The sequence below is a fragment of the Equus caballus genome, chromosome 7 (genome assembly GCF_041296265.1).
Source record: "Equus caballus isolate H_3958 breed thoroughbred chromosome 7, TB-T2T, whole genome shotgun sequence".
Lineage (NCBI taxonomy): Eukaryota > Metazoa > Chordata > Mammalia > Perissodactyla > Equidae > Equus > Equus caballus.
The window spans coordinates 13,588,638-13,608,963 of record NC_091690.1 but is presented as its reverse complement, the minus strand read 5'-3'; the positions used below and the strand labels follow the sequence as shown (position 1 = coordinate 13,608,963).

The 20,326-nt window shown below is 34.5% G+C and overlaps 1 protein-coding gene across 5 annotated transcripts in view; it reads right to left on the bottom strand.

Annotated features, from left to right (window-relative positions):
* DYNC2H1 (dynein cytoplasmic 2 heavy chain 1) overlaps positions 1–20,326 on the bottom strand; it is a 292,362-nt gene that overhangs the window by 163,294 nt on the left and 108,742 nt on the right. For 4 of the 5 annotated variants that reach the window (XR_011440431.1, XM_023644714.2, XM_023644716.2 and 1 more), the window contains 6 exons: positions 15,185–15,326; positions 14,496–14,605; positions 9,398–9,418; positions 7,880–7,978; positions 6,826–6,949; positions 367–530 (listed from right to left, as the gene is read on the bottom strand). Coding sequence is in view for 4 of the 5 variants with exons in the window: in XM_023644714.2 (XP_023500482.2) it covers positions 367–530; positions 6,826–6,949; positions 7,880–7,978; positions 9,398–9,418; positions 14,496–14,605; positions 15,185–15,326 (660 nt within the window). In the remaining variant the exon portion in view is untranslated. The remainder of the gene's footprint in view (positions 1–366; positions 531–6,825; positions 6,950–7,879; positions 7,979–9,397; positions 9,419–14,495; positions 14,606–15,184; positions 15,327–20,326) is intronic. The other variant, XM_023644715.2, reaches the window with a different exon arrangement.

Here is a 20,326-nt window from a genome sequence, read left to right as displayed (position 1 = left end):
TAGCTGAATAGGTCTAAATGCAATTTTCACATTTAAACTTTAGTTTTCACAATTATAAAAAATAAAGTAGCCAATCTTAATCTCTATGATTCTTCCAGCTCTCAAATTCTACCATATATGACAGGAATAGACTGTAAAATTTAAAGTTTACCAAAGGAAGCAGCCATTTGACGTTAGCAACAAATGTACAAATCTAACACAAATGATAAATGAAATAAACCCGAATGCTTCACCCTAACTTGCAAGTATACTTTTAAAAGTCTAAAAGCTAATCAATTTAACAAAATAACTTCCCACTCAAAATATCTAATGAGTATACAAAGCTACAAAAGACTTCTAAGGTAAATTATAATTGTCCATGTTTACCTGCCCTCGTAATCCACTTCTCGTTGTGGTAAAGTTAACCTCAGTAACGATGGAGGCTGCGTCCGGTGGGATAAAGGGATTTGGGTTTCTTGTTGACAAAAAAAGGCGGAATTCTTCATTGTAGTCAATAATTTTGTCACCTATCTGTACCACATAACGTGGGCCTATTTTTTTAAAATGATACAATTAGTTGCCTGAATCTTCTGTATTTTGCTACATGACATTAAAAAATATAATTTTCTAGTATTTCTAAATACTTTGTGTTATAGGCTTTTCAAGAGAGTCCTAAAGATAGCAACACTTAGGCTACCCAAGATACTATTAACTAGAATGCTCTATTAATCATCAATTATGCAAGCAAAGATAAATAATATTCAGTAAGGTGATCCTGGGATACTGAAGCATCAAAGGAGTATCTACTTATATTAGTACAGTTTTAACGTTAACTATATGTTTCATATACCAAATTTTTCTGCAATAATGGAAAACAGATGACAAAAAATAGAAACTCTCAATTTTATATTATTCTCTATTTATAAATTCAGCAATTAAAAAGTGCTTATTGTACTAGTATTTAAGATGAAATAGTTAAAGACAGAAGGAACTGGTAAAAACCCAGGATTATCAACAAATGAGTAACTGCAAAGGTACTCATTATTAACATCAAAAAGAATTTATTCAGACTGCTATACGCAAGTGATTCACGACAAAAAGTTAAACTAAGAAAAAACAAGGTTTTCATAAAGGGTGTAAAGGAGTACCTTCTAAAATAAAACAACGACATTCACCGTGCAACACATAGAGAGGAACGAATCAAGACTCATACCATAACTTACAATTCTGAACTCACAACAAAGAATTGATTTTTTAGGTACAAAACACACATCATCAAAGATTATTTTAAAAGGTTAAGAAAAACATTGCAAGGAACTTTTGAGAACCCTAAAATAGATTTTAAAATATTACTTAAATACTTTTTAAGCTAATTTGAAAAGAATTCAACAAGCACTTTATGAAAGATGATATACAAATGTCTAAAGAACAATATCAAAATTATCCTCAACTTTAATCATGAGCAGAGAAATATAAATTGAAAAGCCCAATATAATATCTCTACACCAACTGGAACGCTTAAGAAACCTTAAGCAGGAGAAATGTAAAGAAAACCAATCTTAAGCACATCACAGTCAAATCACTGAACACCAATGACAAAGACAAATTTTAAAGCAGCCAGTGAAAAATGACATATCACAGAGGAGTAACAATAAAACCAGCAGGTGCCTTCTTAACAGGAATGGCATAAGCTAGAAGACTATGGGATAAAAACTTGAAAGTGCCAAAGAAAATAACTGCCAATCCAGAGCTCTATGTCAGCCAGAAAAATAAAAATTCTTCAAAGATGAAAGAAAAAGAAATTTGTTTCCAACGGGCCTTCACTACATAAAATATGAAAGGAAATCCTTCAGATAGAAGAAAAATAATCCAGATAGAAATGAGGAGATAAAGGAAATGCTGAGAGAAGTTAAGAACACTAGAAAGGGTAAATATGTATAAATATAGATTTTAAAAACAACAATTGTAACATCACATGGAGCATGACAATGTATCACAACAATAACACAAAGGCAGGCAGGGGGTATATGAAGTACTGGAGAAATGGCAAGGTACTTATTTGTATTAAAATAATAAGTTAAAGATGTATATTGTTATATGTAGATTAACCATTAAAAAATAATAAATATTTGATTAAAAAAATCGTGTTAACTAGTAAACTATATCATTTATTGCATGAATTGGTTAACTGCATTAAATTACATTACAAATATTAAGACTGCATGGTGAATGAAAATGCAAAACCAAATGATGTACTGCTTATGAGAGACATGCTTTATAAAACAAGACTAACAGAAAACTAAAAGTAAAACAATGGAAAAGTATTACCATGCAAACACTAACTCCCTCAAAATTATTGTAACCATTCTAATATCAGACTCTAAAACTTGAGGCATTTCTAGAGATAAAGAAGGACATTTTATAATGATAAAGAAAATAATCAAACAGGAAGATATCACAATTCCAAGTATATACATCGACAGAGATTCAAAATATTTACAGCAAAAATTGACAGAACTAAAAGCAAAACAAATTCAAAATCATAGACACTTTAAGATATTTTTTCAATACATGACAGAAAAAACAGAAAAAAAGTAAAGATATACAAGATAACATTACAATTAACAAACTTGATTTAACTGACATTAGAGAAAACTAAAAACAAGCAAGAGCAAAATTCACATAACTTTCAAGTGGAACTTTTATGAAATGTAACCAATTACAGATCATGAAGAAAGCTTCAACAGGATTCAAAAAACTGAATGCTTCAAAATAAGTTCTCCTATCACAATGGAGTTAAGCTAAAAATCAGTAACAAAAAAGGAAAGAGAAAATCTCCAACTGCCTAAAAATTAAACAACAAAATGCTAAGTAATTTACGAATCAAAGAAGAAATCAAAACTGTGGTATGAAGCTGAAGTAGGGCTTAGAGGGAAATTTATAGACATAAATGCATATATTAGTAAAAAGAAAAGACTAAATATCAATATTTTGAATTTCCATCTCAAGAATCTAGATAAAAGATCAAATGAAATCTAAGAAAAATAATAGGAATGAAACAACGGAGAGCAAAAATCAGTTTAAAAATACAATAGAGAAAATCAATAAAGTTAAAAGTTAGTATTTTGAGAAGATTAGCAAAATTGATAAACCCTTATCATGACTGATCAAGGGAAAAGAGAAAAAAATATATCAATATCGAGGAAAAGGATATCTTACAAAACCAACTCAAAAAGTTAGGAGAATATTACATAAAAACTACACCAATATGTTTGACAAGTTGGATGAAATAGACAAAAACCTAAAAAAAAAAATACAATTTAACCAAAGTTGACACACACACAAAATACAAACAAAACACGGCTGGCCCCGTGGCCAGGTGGTTAAGTTCGTGCACTCCATTTTGGTGGCCCAGGGTTGGCAGGTTCGGATCCTGGAGCTACATACCACTCATTAAGCAGCATCCCACATAGAAGAACTAGAATGACTTACAACTAGGATATACAACTATGTGCTGGGGCTTTGCGGAGGGGAAAAAAAAAAAAAAGAGTAAGATTGACAAAAGATGTTAGCTCAGGGCCAATCTTCCTCAGCAAAAAGTATACCTTGAAAAAAAGTAAAAAGAATACAAACAAAACAAAATAAATTCAATGCTTAAAGGGCCTCAGCTCAGGTTTTCTGGCAATTTGAAATGAAAGAGTGAACATCATGAGAAACCATGCATTGTCTTAGTAAGAAGGTATCAAATAGGATTTGGGTTTATGTTAGGTGACTTGCGAATGGTTCAAAGAAAGTGTAATTGTGCTAGGGTATGGGTGCTATCAGAAAGAGCAGATAATTCTATGATTGGTATCCTTTTAATTTTTATCTAGTAGGTGAAAGAAATGAAATGAGATTAAGTTATAATTGGTAAAAAAGAAGCAGTTGCTCAAATTAGCTGGGAGAAGTAGATGTTTGGTTATATTTGTGTTTTGGAAAGTATTCTTGTTTTTGTGCTCAGACATGAGTATGATCAGAGAGACTTCTCTGATGTTGGTGCTGTGAAACGGTTTATGTTCAACAGAAGAACACCATGGCCAAGCTGTTAGAGCCAGGTCAGCTCCCAGCCCACAATAGTCAGGGGCTGCTTTTTCCCTTCTCATTAATGCAATGTACAAATACAAGCAAAACTTATCTATGTTGTTCTAAGTAAGGAGTTTGGTTATCCTTGTTAGGGAGAGTGGTAAATAAGGGGGCTTCCGGAGTGCTGATAAAATTCTATATCTTGACCTGGGTGCTTACACAGGTGTACTCCATTTGTAAAACTTCATAAGCTGTGTATTTATGTGTGTGTGTGTGTGTGTATATATATATACGGATATATATGTATTTCAATAAAATGGTAAAATAGAAAAATAACTGCTTTTCGCTGGTGAGCAGGACTAGTCATGAGGAAGAGAGGGACAGAAGACCGCTGCCATTCTGTATTATTTGATTTTGTAACCCACACGTATTATTTTGATATAACATTTAAAAAAATATTTCAAAGTAAATGGTTTATTGTCTAAAAAAGACCCTTGGGTATAAGGCCCATATCTGACTCTCAGAAAACATCAGATGTAGAACTATAAAGTCCAACACAGTCTTAACTGCATGAAGCCTTGATTTACCTTGGAGTTAACCCACAATGGAGTTAATTTTGACCAATTTTTTCTTCTGGACACAAAACCTTTACTGTACTTTAGAAAACTATGGAGACAGAATGACTGGGCACAAGTACAAGATTTGCTCTCCTGCTCTCTTTCCAGGGGAAGTCCTAACTTAGACGTCTGTTATCTTGGTTTCTGAATCTAGATCAGGCTCAAGTACATTTTGTTTTGTTTTGTTTTGTTGGTCAACATGTATAACAGATATTGACATTTGGGGTGCTTGTACACAAAAATATATTAATTGGATACATTCATTGTGATGCCCTGTGACTTCTATAACAGGTAGCCAAAGATACAGGAATCGGAAAGTACAAAAGAATGAGAATCCGGGGAGGAACTGTACCTTGCTCTTCTTTTTGATCAATATACACTTGAGTGGAGTTTTGAACAGTACAAATTTTAGGAGGAAAAGGATATTCTATTCCTATTTTTTGTGCCTGCTTTTGCCTCAGTATGTAGAAAGGCAGTTCATATTGCTTAGATTTAGGACACCAGGATGTAAACAAAACTGGACACAGACTTTGTTTTATGTGGTTCTAGGACAACCATCTTCTGTCTCCAAAGGAAATGCATAATGATAAAATGGCAATTCATGAGGAACTCAACACTGGAAAACGACAATCGGAAGTATACTCAAAGAGGATAACAGACTTCCACTAATGTGCTAAGAATATATCCAACCCAGGAGGACGGTGGAGAAAGTAAGATGAGGGCAGAGATTAAGTCTCTTTTCCTAATTCTGAAATAAGCAAATTGACCCAAACAACCCTGCACAACTATCTGGAGTAGTGGTTCATAATGTGAACCAATCATGATGTGAAATGTATCACTTTTCATGAGATCCAACTTCAGAGGATCTTTCAACACCCATTCTCAGACAATGCCACAGATACTGCTAAAACCTAACACCAACCAGAGCTCATGGAGGTTTATATTTAATGAGCCCTCAAAGGCCCCAATATAGGCTGAAGAGTCAAATTCAGATGGCGTCAAAGGCTCATTTCCACCTCCCCTGTAAGATAGCATAGTAAGAGCTAGCTCAACAGATCTGAGTCAGCACCAATAAAGAAGATGGAGACCAGAGACCGAACTCTGGAAGGTAACTCCAGGTGACAAAGGCAAAAGTCCCACTACTAGAGTTCTTTTCACAACATATTAACCACTGCCAGGCCAAACATATTGATTTACGGGATAACAGGTGATCAACAAATAGTGCATGCTTTGCCATTTCTCTGCTTTGCCCCAATAACTTGAATTTTCTATTTAAACCTTCTAGTGGTAACAATGTGTGTGGTGTAAGTATGTGTATACACGGGTGAATAAGTATGTGTTGATGTATGTATGCATATACACTTCATGACAAGTTTTTAGAGTTTAAAGCATTACTTTCTAATGGTCAAAGTCTGGGTTAGACTTTGCAGAAAAGAGGTAACATGGCAGTCCCAAGACTTAGAAAGCCCTGCTTGCAAGGTAGGCCTATAACTGGCATCTGGGAACTTGGATTTTGGAAAGGTTCTCACCATTCTCAGGACACATAAAAGTGGTTTGCTGTGCTCAAATTGTTTGTACAAACAATGTGGTTTATGCTGAATGCCTGTTTTCCTTTGGAGAGTCTGGAATTTTGCTATGTGCTAAGCAGAATGTCTTACATAATCAGCCCCCAGTAAAAACTCTGGGCACTGAATCTCTAATAAGCTTCCTTGGTAGAGAACATTTCATATATGTTGTCACGGCTCAGTCCTGGGGGAGTTAAATACATCCTGTGTGACTATAGTGGAAGACGACTCGGAAGCTTGCACCTGGTTTCTTGACTCCTGACTTCATCTATGTGACTTGTCTCCTTGCTGACTTTGCTTTGTATCCTTTCCCTGCAATCAATCTTAGGCATGAGTGCAACTATGCTGAGTCTTCCCAGTAAAACACTGTACCTAGAAGAAGTCTTGGAGACTGCAGACACAGTGCCTCTTCTGTAAAGGCACTTTAAGAATTTGTTTACTTGCTATTACTAATAGACTCTGATGACATTACCATCATCCACCCAAAAGTTTCTATTTCATTAGATTGAGTGGCAAGACAAAAAATGTCAAAGTTAGTTATGAAGTTAATTACTTCGGAAATTTCAAAAGTACTTATTTTCTGGAAATTATCAAATATTTACCTTGAGCAACCAGATCTCGTCTCAATATTGGATAAAGAACAGGTTCTACACCATCCATCTCTTGTATAATAAGGGTTTTCCCAAAACGTACTGCCAACTCAAGAGCTGTGATAAAGTTACTATCCTAAGGGATAAAAAAGAATACATATTAATTTCCTTATTACTTTAATATTTGCAAAGGTCCTTATAGATAATGAATGAAGATATTAATAGGAATAATATGAATATTTTAAAATTTAATTTGTATGTTAATTCAAATTATTCATGATTGCTTTTCTAGTTATAAGTACTTTGTGATGAATCACTTTAGTTGGATAAATTATCAAATAAATTTCATAAATAATTTAAATAGACATATAAGAAAAATAAGGAGTTTCACATTAACAATAAAAAAGCCTTTTTCAATCTTTTACTATAATTTCAAATTGATGTGGAAACAAAGTTTCAAATTCTATATGCAATGAGTTATCATATACTAGGCCTAAAAAAAAAAATATGACCCAAAATAATTTTCAAGATAAATATGATAGTGAGGAGTTACTACCCAAAGACTATGATTACATTTCACTGACCAATATATCAAATCTTGGAACTCATCAATGATGCTCATTGGTGAGTTAAAGGAATAGGAAATTATAAGAGGCACTGAGAGAAACTACAAGTATGCGGAAAGTCCAGGAGACTTTCTCCAAGCTAGGTTAGTAACTCTTACTTCTATAGGATCCTATACTTGTGTCTTTAATCATAGTTTAGCATAAATACTTATTTAATTGTCTCTCTAGCCTACTAGGGAGAAACTGTGACTACTTTACTCACTATTCAGTTCCCAGAGCTTAGATCAATGCCTAGCACATAGAAAGAATCAAACAAATATTTGTATCCCTTTTTTACAAATTAGAAAACTGAAGCTGAGAGAGTTTCATTTCTTTTGCCAGGTCCCACACCAGGTAAGTTACAGGACTCAGGTTTGAATCTATTTTTTCTGATTACAGACGCAGAGCTTTTTTCACCATAAGGTGCCATTACTTGATGGGATCTAAATTATAATACACACCTGCTGGTTAACAACTTCCAAACGCGAGTCTTTCAAATGTGTCTTTAACCATTCTGTAGCTTGGGAAGAAGGGTCTATAAGAAATGGGCATACTCGACTCTAGTTCAAAAATAAAACAAAGGTTATAAACTTTGATTAAATGGAAAAATGGAAATAATTTCCTAAAAATTATGAAACAATTACTGAGTGAGTTTTTCTCCCAGGCTTTGGAGAATATACAACCATAAGAAGGAAATAAAGGTACCAGAGCCCACATTAATAAATTTTACAGTGATCAGGAATTAATATTAAGTAATTACTTAACCACAGTAAAGTGAGTATAGTCCTATTTACTACACAGTAATATAGAAATTGCATATTAACAATATAGTAAGGAAGAGCCCTAGTCCCAATCTTATGCCATTTTCACCTCTCTCTTTAGCTCTTAAAAGACACAATCAAGTTATTTACTAATTATATATATATTCTCTGGTTGAAGAAACTGTACAGATCTTAGAGGAGAAGTATGAACTAATCATAGAAGTATTGCTGAAATAACTATCAATATAATTCTTTATATTTAAGACATTAGTTCTTATAAAGCAGTACATAGTTAATATTACAAAAGTAATGTCCTAGAAGAGAAAATTACATGTTAACAGTTTACTACCTAATGAACCAGGAACTAAATTCATTACAGAATATCCCGCACTAATTAAACTATAACAATCAGAAAGTTAGAAACCAGTGAAAATTCTTTCAACACATAATGCCACTTAGCAGAGAAAAGGAAGCCAATCATATATATATATATATATATATATATACACACATACTTATATGTAAAAATGATAAACTTAAATATACATAAATATATAAATAAATAACATGATAAATTTAAAAGTCATCTAATGATCATTGTTATCTAGTAAATCAGATTTAAATAACAATGACTGACCTAATTTTTCTTAAACTTTCACATTCATTTGAAAACTATAATGCAGTTGTATCCTATAGAGATAAGACAACTCATGAAAGTCAAAGTGAAATGGAGACTTAGAAATGAGGTATATCTAATAAGAACATAGACGTTATTTCAGTGACATACCAAGAAGGAGGATGACGGTGGGGACCATCTGCCCCAGGCACCAATAGCATTTTATCAGCAACGTTGTTTAAAATTGCCAGCACATGGTGATAATAAAAAGCTAACTGACTTTAAAACAGCTTTAGTACTGTTTTAAAATTCTCTCCAGACAACGTACCCCTTTTGGCTTGCACCCAGAATGGACTACTTCCCTCCCACTGCTCCCCTAGTGCCACACTACTGTACGATCTTCCTCCAGCATCTATTTCTGGAGGTTTCCCTTACTGCTCCATCATATAAATGTGCTATTCCTAGCAAAATGAGGTGGTTAAGTATAACTAACTATTGCACCTAGGTTTTAGATCTAACATTCAAGAGCAAACATTTCACAAATGTACTAGATTTTGCCTAACCAGGAAAATAATTACTTTAAATTTTAAAAAAGTTCTTACCCATGATTTCAAACCAATGATCTGATGCAGTGAAAAAAAGAGAAAATAATCTTTTAAAAAATCGTGTTTTTAGCAGAGAAAATACGCTTAAAATTTTCAAAGAGTACTTATAAGCTTGTATTCATCTTATTCATACTTCTCCAGAGATTCAGACAAAATCTCTAAGGTATATGCTAGGTCTGTGTTCCACGATTAAATGTAGTTAAATTCTACATTTAACAAAATACAATAGAACCCAAAATGTTGAGCTTTCATTCATTCACATATTCACTCATCTACTATATGGTGAATAATTACTATAGTAAGACATCGTGAGGGATACAGAAATTAGTAAGATATATTCCCTTACCCTCAATGACGTTATATACTATAAAGAAGCAAAAAATGAAAATTCTATAGTCAAAGAGTGCACAAGGCTCTACAGTTGGATCACAGGTGGATGTTAGGGGAAGCTGCCAGGAAGCAATTCAAGTCAGACTAAGGCAAGAAAGAGAAATTAGACTTAGCCTGACAGAGAAGTGAACAAGCATCTCAGGCAAAGATGACAGCATGATAGAGAGAGGAATAGAAAGTCTGGAGCATTTGGAAAACTAACAGTAGTGTGGCATAGTTGGAGTAAAAAAAGTGTAGCCAAAGATGATGCATATAAAATGGCAGGAGTAATAGAAGTCTTTCTGATCATGAGGAGATTTTTATGCCATGTATAGTTAATGAAATTTTTATACTTCAGGCAATGGGAAGTCACTGAAATATATTAATCCAGGGATTGTCATGATCAGATTAACATTTTAGAAAGATCACTCTAACAGCACTGAAGAAAGTGATATGGGGGCAAAGGATGAACTGGTACAGTAAGCTATTTATTCAGGAACAAAATAATGAAGGTCAAAAGGAAGTCACTGGCAGTGGACCTGGTTAGAACAGGATAAATTCAGGACATATTTGAGAAATAGATTTGACAAGACGTTGAATAACAAACTGAATGTAAAATTAAAGAGACATAGTGAGAACGCCTTGCAGATTTGCAACTTGCATTACTGGGCCAAGATTATGACATCTCCACTGGTAGGAAATAAAAGAGAAGCAGGTTATAGGGAGTTGGGGAGGAAGAGAAAAGATTATTAGAGTGGACAGCCACATTTGCCTACCCTGCATGCCCCACTCAATATACTGCTGATGGGATTATCAATCATCTAGCACTGAAACCGAGAGATGAGCAGCTGACTGAAGCTAACCAACCAGAATCCTTTTGGGGACAAACAGGTGATTCAAGCTAACCAATTAGAATCCTTTCGGGGGACTGACATAACTGCTGGGGGGAGGAGTAGGTAAGACACATCTTAGTCTGGGAACATAAACTCTGATAATAGTAAGCCTGGAATCACCAATGGCCATTCTTAATGCAGAGTGGAGAGAACCTATCTGAGAATGAATCCATCTCTTAAAATGGAGAGAGAGTGATATCCTGGTAACATTGTTTGAATCCTGAAGCTAGTCTCACTCTGTTGAACATCTCAGTTATTTAAAAGCACAAGTTGCTTTTTTTGCTTAAATATACTGTACTTGGCCACAGAAAGGTTCTTGAATTAAAAAAAAAAAAAAGAATGATTAACTGAAGGACAGAGTTTGAGCTGCCTAGGAAGCTCAAGCTCTAGATAATTATATATAGCAGGGAGTTAGAACTATGAGTCAGGAGCTCAGAACAGAGGTCAAAGGCTAGAGAGAGAGATACACAACATCTATTTTGTGTTTTTTTGTGGGTTTTCTTGGTGAGGAAGACTGGTCATGAGCTAACATCTGTTGCCAATCTTCCTCTTTTTGCTTGAGAAGATTATCCCTGAGCTAACATCTGTGCCAATCTTCCTCTACTTTATATGTAGAATGCTGTCACAGCATGGCTTGAGGAACAGTGTGTAGGTCCACTCCCTGGATCTGAACCTGCGAACCCCAGGCCACCGAAGCGGAGTGCACAAATTTAACCACTATGCCACTGGACTGGCCCCACAGCGTATCTATTTTAATTCTCTCCTTGGGGAAAAAAAAAAGATTGGGCAGAGGATATTTTTGAAAGAGATTATTTTTAAAACATCTAGGACACTCTATAATTTTAGTTTTATTTTTAATACCTATAAGTAGAATAAGAGTAGAAGTATGTTTTATAAATAAAACTAAACCCCATCTCTTGTTTGGCTAAGGCAAATTATATTAACAGGAATAAAACAAAATAAATAAGCTTAAACATACACAGAAACACACGTACCTACATGTAAGAGAGGCAGTTTTATAGCATAGACTGGCTAGATGGGAGTGTTTGCATCTTGGCTCTATCATTTGACAGCTATGTGACCTTGGACGAGGAACTTAACCCTTCTGTGCTTCAATTTCCTCATCTATAAAAGGGATAATACATGTACCTACTAGACAGGCTTGATTTAATGAGTTAAGTGTTTAAGAGCTTTACCTGTATTAATTATTAAATAGTAATATATGCACAACATAGTAAGTACTGCATAAGTGTTGATTATAATTATTTGGAGTTTACTTGAAAAATAACTTTCCCCTACGTGACTTATCTTTACAATTTCTTCAGACTATATCATATTGGTTTGCATTTCCTCAGCATGCACTGAATGGCAGGAAGGAAAAATAATCTCAAATTCTGAATAGTTTAAAGAAAACTAATTTTATACTGAACTGTCTATAAACAATAAAACCAAATATTCAATACATAATTTCACAAGAAAAATTTATAATATTGTGAAACTTAAACCAAGAAAATTTATAATCCTGTGAAATTTAAATTAATTATCTTTTCCATCTCTTTTTTGGATGCTTCTCACTCACACCTTCTCCATAGTTTCTAGTAGCCTTATAATCTTCATTATCCACTGAGTCCCACAATATTAAAAAGATCATAGAATTTATCACCCAAACCAGGAAATGTTTGAGAGTAAAAGGAAAACTATTAATAACTACATCAGGACAACAGGCGTAAATCACTTCCCAAGTAATCTAGGACATATAATTTCCATGGCCAAGTTCCTCCCCTGCCCCTCAAGGACATAGGTCATATGAGCTTTTTGCTGATGTAATAAAACTAATCCTTGTTACAAGGCCAATGGTAGATAATTCACTATTTCCTCTCCTAGACAATACATGCACTTCACTAGAAAGCTTAAAACAAATGTGAGAATTTCAAGTATCTTTGTAAGAAAAGCAAAGGAATAGTTTTGAACATAAAAGGCTTTTCTTAGTACCAATAACTGACTGAGTGACTAGAGGCCTTAAATGTGGGAAGGCCTCGGCTGAGAGGGAGAATCTCAGAAAAGCTCTAGTAGAGTTAAGGAGGAGATGTGATACAGCTCTGGATCAAAAATACATTTTATTCATCATGCCTGGCCAGTTTCGCTGAGGGAAGACTTCCCAGAAACCCAATTTGTATATATTTAGAGTTCTAATTTCACACACATCACATGGTGATGTTAATGAGATGTCACAGACACGTGCTACCCAATCACATCCTTACCTACAACAGCTGATTCTAAATCAAGTATACTTCAGAAATGAGATGGAGTGTTGACCGTAATGGGAAATTCATTTCAACAAAATAACTAATTAACCTAACAAATTTTTCCAAATGGTTTTTGTTTCATCATATAAATGCTTGTAAGTATCTACAAGAAACTTGGCAATATTAAATGCAAAGTAAATCTAAGGTTATTTTAAAAATTACTTTCATAAGCAATTTTGTGTATATTCATCATGAAAAGCAATTCAGAATACAAAAGTAAATATTTTCAATTACTATCATCAGTAAAAAATAAAAATTATGTGATAAATATGTTTTTTCTAAAGGCCCAGGCCTGTGATTTGTTATGGAATAAAAAAAGAATACTTAAACTGAGTGTCTTTTAAATCTGCAAATGATTGCTTTCTTGGATTACTGAAAAAGGAAGAGGTGACTACAAAACCTTGGGGAAGAAATAAATATGGTAAAAAGCACATAGTTTGCTATAATGTAATGAATTTATTTACATACATATTTAGAGATCCAGATTTGTAATTCTAGTGTGAAAAATAATGATTAGAAATGTTTAAAAAATAAAGAACAAACCAAATCAAGCTAAAAGAAGACAAAACTGTTTAATTTTGGTCAGCAACTTCTCTGATGGTAAGAAACCAATGTAATGAGCCAAAGTATATCAGCTGATTAATAGGTCTAATCAAACTAAACTATCCAGGAATGAACAGGGCCCACAATACAAATCTTATAAAACTATGGCCTATGTTACCTCACGGGGAGCATTTAATGTTCATGCTTTCCTTGCAACTATGGAGTGACAGGATAAGGTAGCTGGTATGTGGGCACAGAGAGGGGTTGCAGGGAGGAAGGGGAAAGCTGGTGTTATGGGGTACAAGCTACTGAGATAGAAAGAAGAGAAAAAAAATCACATTATCAAGGGGGAAAAAATTATCTTCTAAGTTGCATAACAGAAAGCTAAACCAAGTTAATAATAAAAATCAAACTTCATTTAAAGAAATGACTTCCTTGTATACACGATTTGGAATTTTGTTTTCAGACTCACTACTAATAAGGTTATAATAGTTTCAAGTTTAACCAATGACCTTTGGGGAACATACAACACATGAAAGAACAATTTTCCAAAATATGCTTATGATCACCTCTAACTGATAACCCATCTCTCACTTATATCATCTTCACTTTGTATGAATTTGCTTTGCAAAACAAAATAGAACAAAAAATAAAATCATATACTCTAGATGGAGGAATTATACAACCAAATACGTCAAGTATCCTTAAAATATTTCTGTTACTAGTAGCGAGTTCAATTTAGAATATTTTGCCATCAAAACAATGCCACTTTAGTTTATACTTTTATATAAATTATATGAACTATACTGAAACTTATAGATTCACCAACTGAATCATAACTGGATTTTCATTAGCAAAATATTTTCACTTTTATGTAACTAAGAAAAGAATAACTGTGAAAGCCTAAGAATTTGAAGAAAGTGCCTCCTGGAACAAGCTTCAAAAGCAACACTTCTAACGAGAAAATTAAAATTGATTCATCACCTGTAAGATAACAATAGCATTTTCTATGGAAAGGTCATCTGATGGTAGGCCTTCACTTTTCCAAATCAACTGCTCACTTTCAGTACAAAGAAATCTCCTCAGATCAAATTCTGAAAAGTTAAAGATATCAATAATACTTCATTAGAATGATATTATACTTGAAGGGAAGGGAATAAAATTATCTAAAATATACTCAAAAGTCCCATGACCATCCTTAATATTCAGTACATTCTTCTCCATTTGGCATCAGAAACTAATAAAAATAAAGTGGAAAAAAAAAAAAGCAAAGGAATGGAACTTAGTTAAATTATATTCCTTCTATTAAACGAATGTTTCACAACTATGATAATTTGTGAAAACCACAAAATTCAAAAGGTATTCTGGAGTGCCAACATCTCATCTAATGATATGAAATTATTATAAAAGTCAAAATAATAAAGTGTTTAACTACATTCATACGATATCAAAAATAATTCACTGGTCTCAGTTTCAAGAGAGTGATTTTAGGAATAGAAGAATCACTATAACAGGACAATTCTCAGAACATTTTTAGAATTTGGCAAATCTAAAGTAACTATGGTATCTTTTAGAGAAAATTTTCCTCATTTAAAAAAAGGAAAATGACAAAAATCAAAAGATGCACTTTTAGTATGTTGAAATTTCAAATTCATGAATAACTAAATACAAACTTTCAAGACAAGCTGACTTGATCCATTCTTCCAAACAGGTTTTTCTCAGATCCTCAGGAGCAGCAGAAAGATATGTAATAAACGCAGCAGCTAATTGAGCTCTTTTAGGAAGAGTAGTTAATTCCTCTGTTATCTCTGCAACCTAGAAAAAAGAGAGAGAGTGTGATGTACGAATATGCTCTAACATGGAAAAAAATGACATAATTCATAAACTAGAATTTTGACTACAGAAAAAAATCTTTTATTGGTTTAATGTAATAACTCACCTTGAACACAATTGTCAAAATGTAAAAATATCAACAAGACTTCAGTCCCTGCTGATACTAAAAAAATGTATGAAGTCCCAAAATACTGGTAAAGATGAACACTTTTGTCATTGATAGTTCTTAATGATTCTAATGAAAGCAGAACTTTTATCCCAATCACAGTTAAATATTGTGAATTAGCATCACTTTGTAAAATACAATTAAGATACAGAGAGCACGAAGAAAGGCACAAAACAAAGATAAAGCCCAGAGACACATTAGATAAAAGCACAGTGTGGCTAAAGCATAAGCGTGAGCAGAAAGAGCAGCAACACAGGAATAATGAAAAAGAGATGTTAGAGTTGATTGGAGGGAGGAAGATTGTCAAAGGTTTCCCATGCCATGCAAAGGAGCTTCTGTTTTAACTTGTGGTAATAATGAGCCATTGAAAGTGTTTAAACAAGGCAGTGAGTAATATAATGGAGACTGGGTTTTAGAAAGATAATTCAGCTGACAAATGAAGAATGGACCAATTAAAGGGTCAGATAGGAGACAGACAAGTTCGGAGAATTCAGGTGAAAAAAGGAAAGGGTTGGTAGTAAGGATAGAAGAAAAATATGAGGGATATTCGCAAATGAAACAAGTAAAGGTCTAAGACAACCACATTTTTAGTTTTGATGCCTAGAAGAAAGATGCCTGATGAAAGAGAGGAAATAAGAGATTTGAGATAAGAAAAAAATATGTTAATTTAGACATGTGTTTGAGTTAAATGCAAAAATCTAAAGTGTAGTTGGAAATATGAATTTAAAAAAAACTCAGCAGTCTAGAAATATAGTTCTGGTTAGCATCATAGTATAGGTGATATTCTTAAGACTGGATGAGATAATCTGAGAATAGTTTCAGAGAAAGGAGCTGAGGAAGGGAATATTAAAGGCAATCAAACATTACTGGAGGAGGAGATGAGGAGAATCTAGTGAGCAGGAGAAGCTAACTGGTTAAAGAAATAAAACAAAAAACCAAGAGACAATACTTTAACAAAGTCAAAATAACTGAGTATTTCAAGAAGAAATAAATGGCCAACAATTTCAAATCCTATGATTACTGTTCTTCTAAAGGTAAGTTCAAAAAAATCTCTAGGAGAGAAGGGGCAGAGCAAAATCGCGGGGTGAGCTGACCCAGGATTCTCTCCCCTCCAAAACACAACAAAGGATTGGAAAAACTGAATTTGAGAGAATAAATCTAATGCCAACACATTAGAGACCTACAATACCAAGAAGGCGGAGAACATAAACCTTGCTGTCGGCCTCGGAGGTGCTGGGACAGGTAGGAGAGAACGTCGCTCCCTCCCCTAGAGTCAGCGATCCCTGCTGCACGGGTGTGAGAAGGAGCGGGGTAGGGGCCACATGACCGGGGGATCATCCAGGACTCCTGCCCTTGGTTCAGTGGAAACCTGCTGACGGGGGAAAGCTTCTGTGCGTGGGGATCCCATAAACCCAGGGCCTTGGGAGACCAGAGAACAGAACTGATCTGAATCCAGATTGGCGCACGAGAATAGCAGCCCCTCCCTCACGGAAAAGTGCACTGGGCGCCACCATGTTGCCCGAAGGCAGAGAGCTCAGAACACATGGCTCTCGACCCCCGTCTAGTGGCGACAGGCTGTAACTGCAACCGAATTCTACCACCATGCGAAAAAACCGCTCCTCCACCATCCAGCAATTTATAAAAGCCCCAGACCAGAAGGAAAACAATAAAAACACAGAATTAAGTCCTGAGGACTTGGAATTAGGTAAACTAAGTGATAATGAGTTCAGAGCAGCTATAACCAAAAAACTCAATGAGATAGAGAGAAAGATAGAGAAACAAGCCAATGAGTTCTGGAGTTACTTCACAAAAGAGATTGAAATTATAAAGAAGAATCAAACAGAATTACTAGAGATGAAAAACACAATGGACCAGATAAAACAGAATATGAATTCCCTGAATGCCCATGTAGACACCATAGAAGAACAAATTAACATAGTTGAAGATAAGACAGGCTGAATGGTTCCAGACAGAGGAAGAAAGAGAACTAAGAATTTAAAAAAAATGAGGAAAATCTCCAAGAGATAGTGGATTCAATGAGGAGTAAGAACTTAAGGATCAAAGGAATTCTCGAGAATGTGGAAAAGGAAAAGGGAGCAGAAAGTGTGCTTAACGAAATTATTGAAAAGAACTTCCCAAATCTAGGGATTGATGGAGAAATGTGTGTAGAGGAAGCTTTCAGATCTCCTAGATCTGTCAATGTAAAAAGACCTACTGCAAGGCACATAGTGGTACAATTGGCAAGAAGGAAAGATAAAGAAAGAATACTCAGGGAAGTAAAAAAAAGAAGAGAATAACCTATAAAGGATCTCATATCAGACTTTCAGCGGATTTCTCTACAGAAACCTTACAAGCTAGGAGAGAATGGAGTGACATATTCAAAGCTTTAAAAGATAAAAATCTTCAGCCAAGAATACTCTATCCAGCAAGAAGTTCCTTCAGATATGAGGCAGAAATTAAATCTTTTCCAGACAAACAAAAGTTAAGGGAATTTGTAACTAAAAGCCCTCCACTACAAGAAATCCTCAATAAGGCTCTCATACCTGAAAAAACAAAAAAGGGAGAAAGGGGTCACAATCCACAGACTAGGGAGACCGATGGATAGAACCAGAACAGGATAGCAAATATTCAACTATAGCATTAGGGTAAAGGTAAGGAAACTACCAAAGCAAGGACGATCTTATCATTCTAACTACAAATTCATAACGCAAGTTGGAATAAGAAATGAAAATAATTATTTAGGAGGGGAAGAGCAAAGGGTCTAAATCAGTATTGGCCAAGTAAGTAAGAGACCACCAGAGAATAGACTATATTATACACGAGATTCTAAATACAAACTTCAGGGTAGACACTAAAATAAAATACAGAACAGAGTCACAAATCATAAATAAGGAAAAATCTAAGAAACCCAGCATAAGAAATTGCAGTATTAAATGGGTAGGCTAAAGCACACAGGAAAAGAAATGCAGGAAAACAAGATAATGAGGGACAGATTGACAGCATTAAGTCCACATGCATCAATAATCACTCTCAATGTAAACGGACTGAATTCTCCAATAAAAAGACACAGAGTGGCAAAATGGATTAAAGAACAAGATCCAACAATTTGTTGCCTCCAGGAAACACACCTCAGCCCCAAGGACAAACACAGGCTCAGAGTGAAGGGGTGGAGGACAATACTTCAAGCTAATAGCAAGCAAAAAAAAGCAGGTGTTGCAATTCTTTTATCAGACAAAGTGGATTTCAAAATAAGACAGGTAAAGAGAGACACAGAGGGACAACAGATAATTATCAAAGGGACACTTCATCAAGAAGAAATAACGCTTATAAATATCTATGCACCCAACACAGGAGCACCAAGATTCATAAAGCAATTATTAACAGACCTAAAGGAAGATGTTAAAAACAACACAATAATAGTAGGGGACCTCAACACCCCACTCACATCAATTGACAGAGCATCCAGATGAAAATCAACAAGGAAATAGTGGAGCTAAATGAAAAACTAAAACAATTGGACTTAATAGACATACATAGATCACTTCACCCTAAAACAGCTGAATACACATTCTTCTCAAGTGCACATGGAACATTCTCAAGGATAGACCATATGTTGGGAAACAAGGCAAGCCTCTACAAATTTAAAAAAATTGAAATAATAACAAGCATCTTCTCAGATCATAATACTATAAGGCTAGAAATTAATTACAAGAAAAAGGCTGAGAAAGGCACAAAGATGTGGAGACTAAACAACACACTATTGAACAAGCAATGGATCATTGAAGAAATTAAAGAAGAAATAAAAAACTACCGGGAAACAAATGAAAATGATAGCATGCCATACCAACTCATATGGGATACAGCAAAAGCTTTATTAAGAGGAAAATTCATCGCAATACAGGCACATCTTAAAAAACAAGAAAAATCCCAAGTAAGCAATCTTAAACTACACCTAAGTGAACTAGAGAAAAAAGAACAAATGAAGCCCAAAGTCAGCAGAAGGAGAGAAATAATAAAAATCAGAGCAGAAATAAATACTATTGAAATCAAAATGGCAGTAGAAAGGATCAATGAAACAAAGAGCTGGTTTTTTGAGAAGATAAATAAAATTGACAAACCCCTAGCCAGACTTACAAAGAAAAAAAGGGAGAAAGCTCAAACAAACAAAATCAGAAATGAAAGAGGAGAAATAACAACAGACTCTGCAGAAATGCAACAGATTATAAGAGAATACTACAAAAAATATATGCCAACAGAATGGATAACCTAGAGGAAACGGATAAATTCTTGGACTCCTACAATCTCCCAAAGCTCACTCAAGAAGAGGCAGACAATTTGAACAGACCAATCACAAGGAAAGAGATTGAAACAGCAATCAAAAACATCCCAAAGAATAAAACCCCAGGACCAGATGGCTTTCTTGGGGAATTCTACCAAACTTTCAGAGAGGATTTAATACCTATCTGTTTCAAGCTATTCCAAAAAATTAGGGAAGATGGAACACTTCCTAACACATTCTATGAGGCCAACATCACGCTGATACCAAAACCTGTCAAGGACAATACGAAAAAAGAGAACTACAGGCCAATATCACTGATGAACATAGATGCAAAAATTCTAAACAAAATTTTGGCAACCAGAATTCAGCAATTCATCAAAAGGATCATACATCATAATCAGGTGGGATTCACACCAGGGACACAGGGATGCTTCAACATCCGCAAATCAATCAACATGATACACCACATCAACAAACTGAGGAATAAAAACCACATGATCATCTCAATAGATGCAGAGAAGGCATTTGACAAGATCC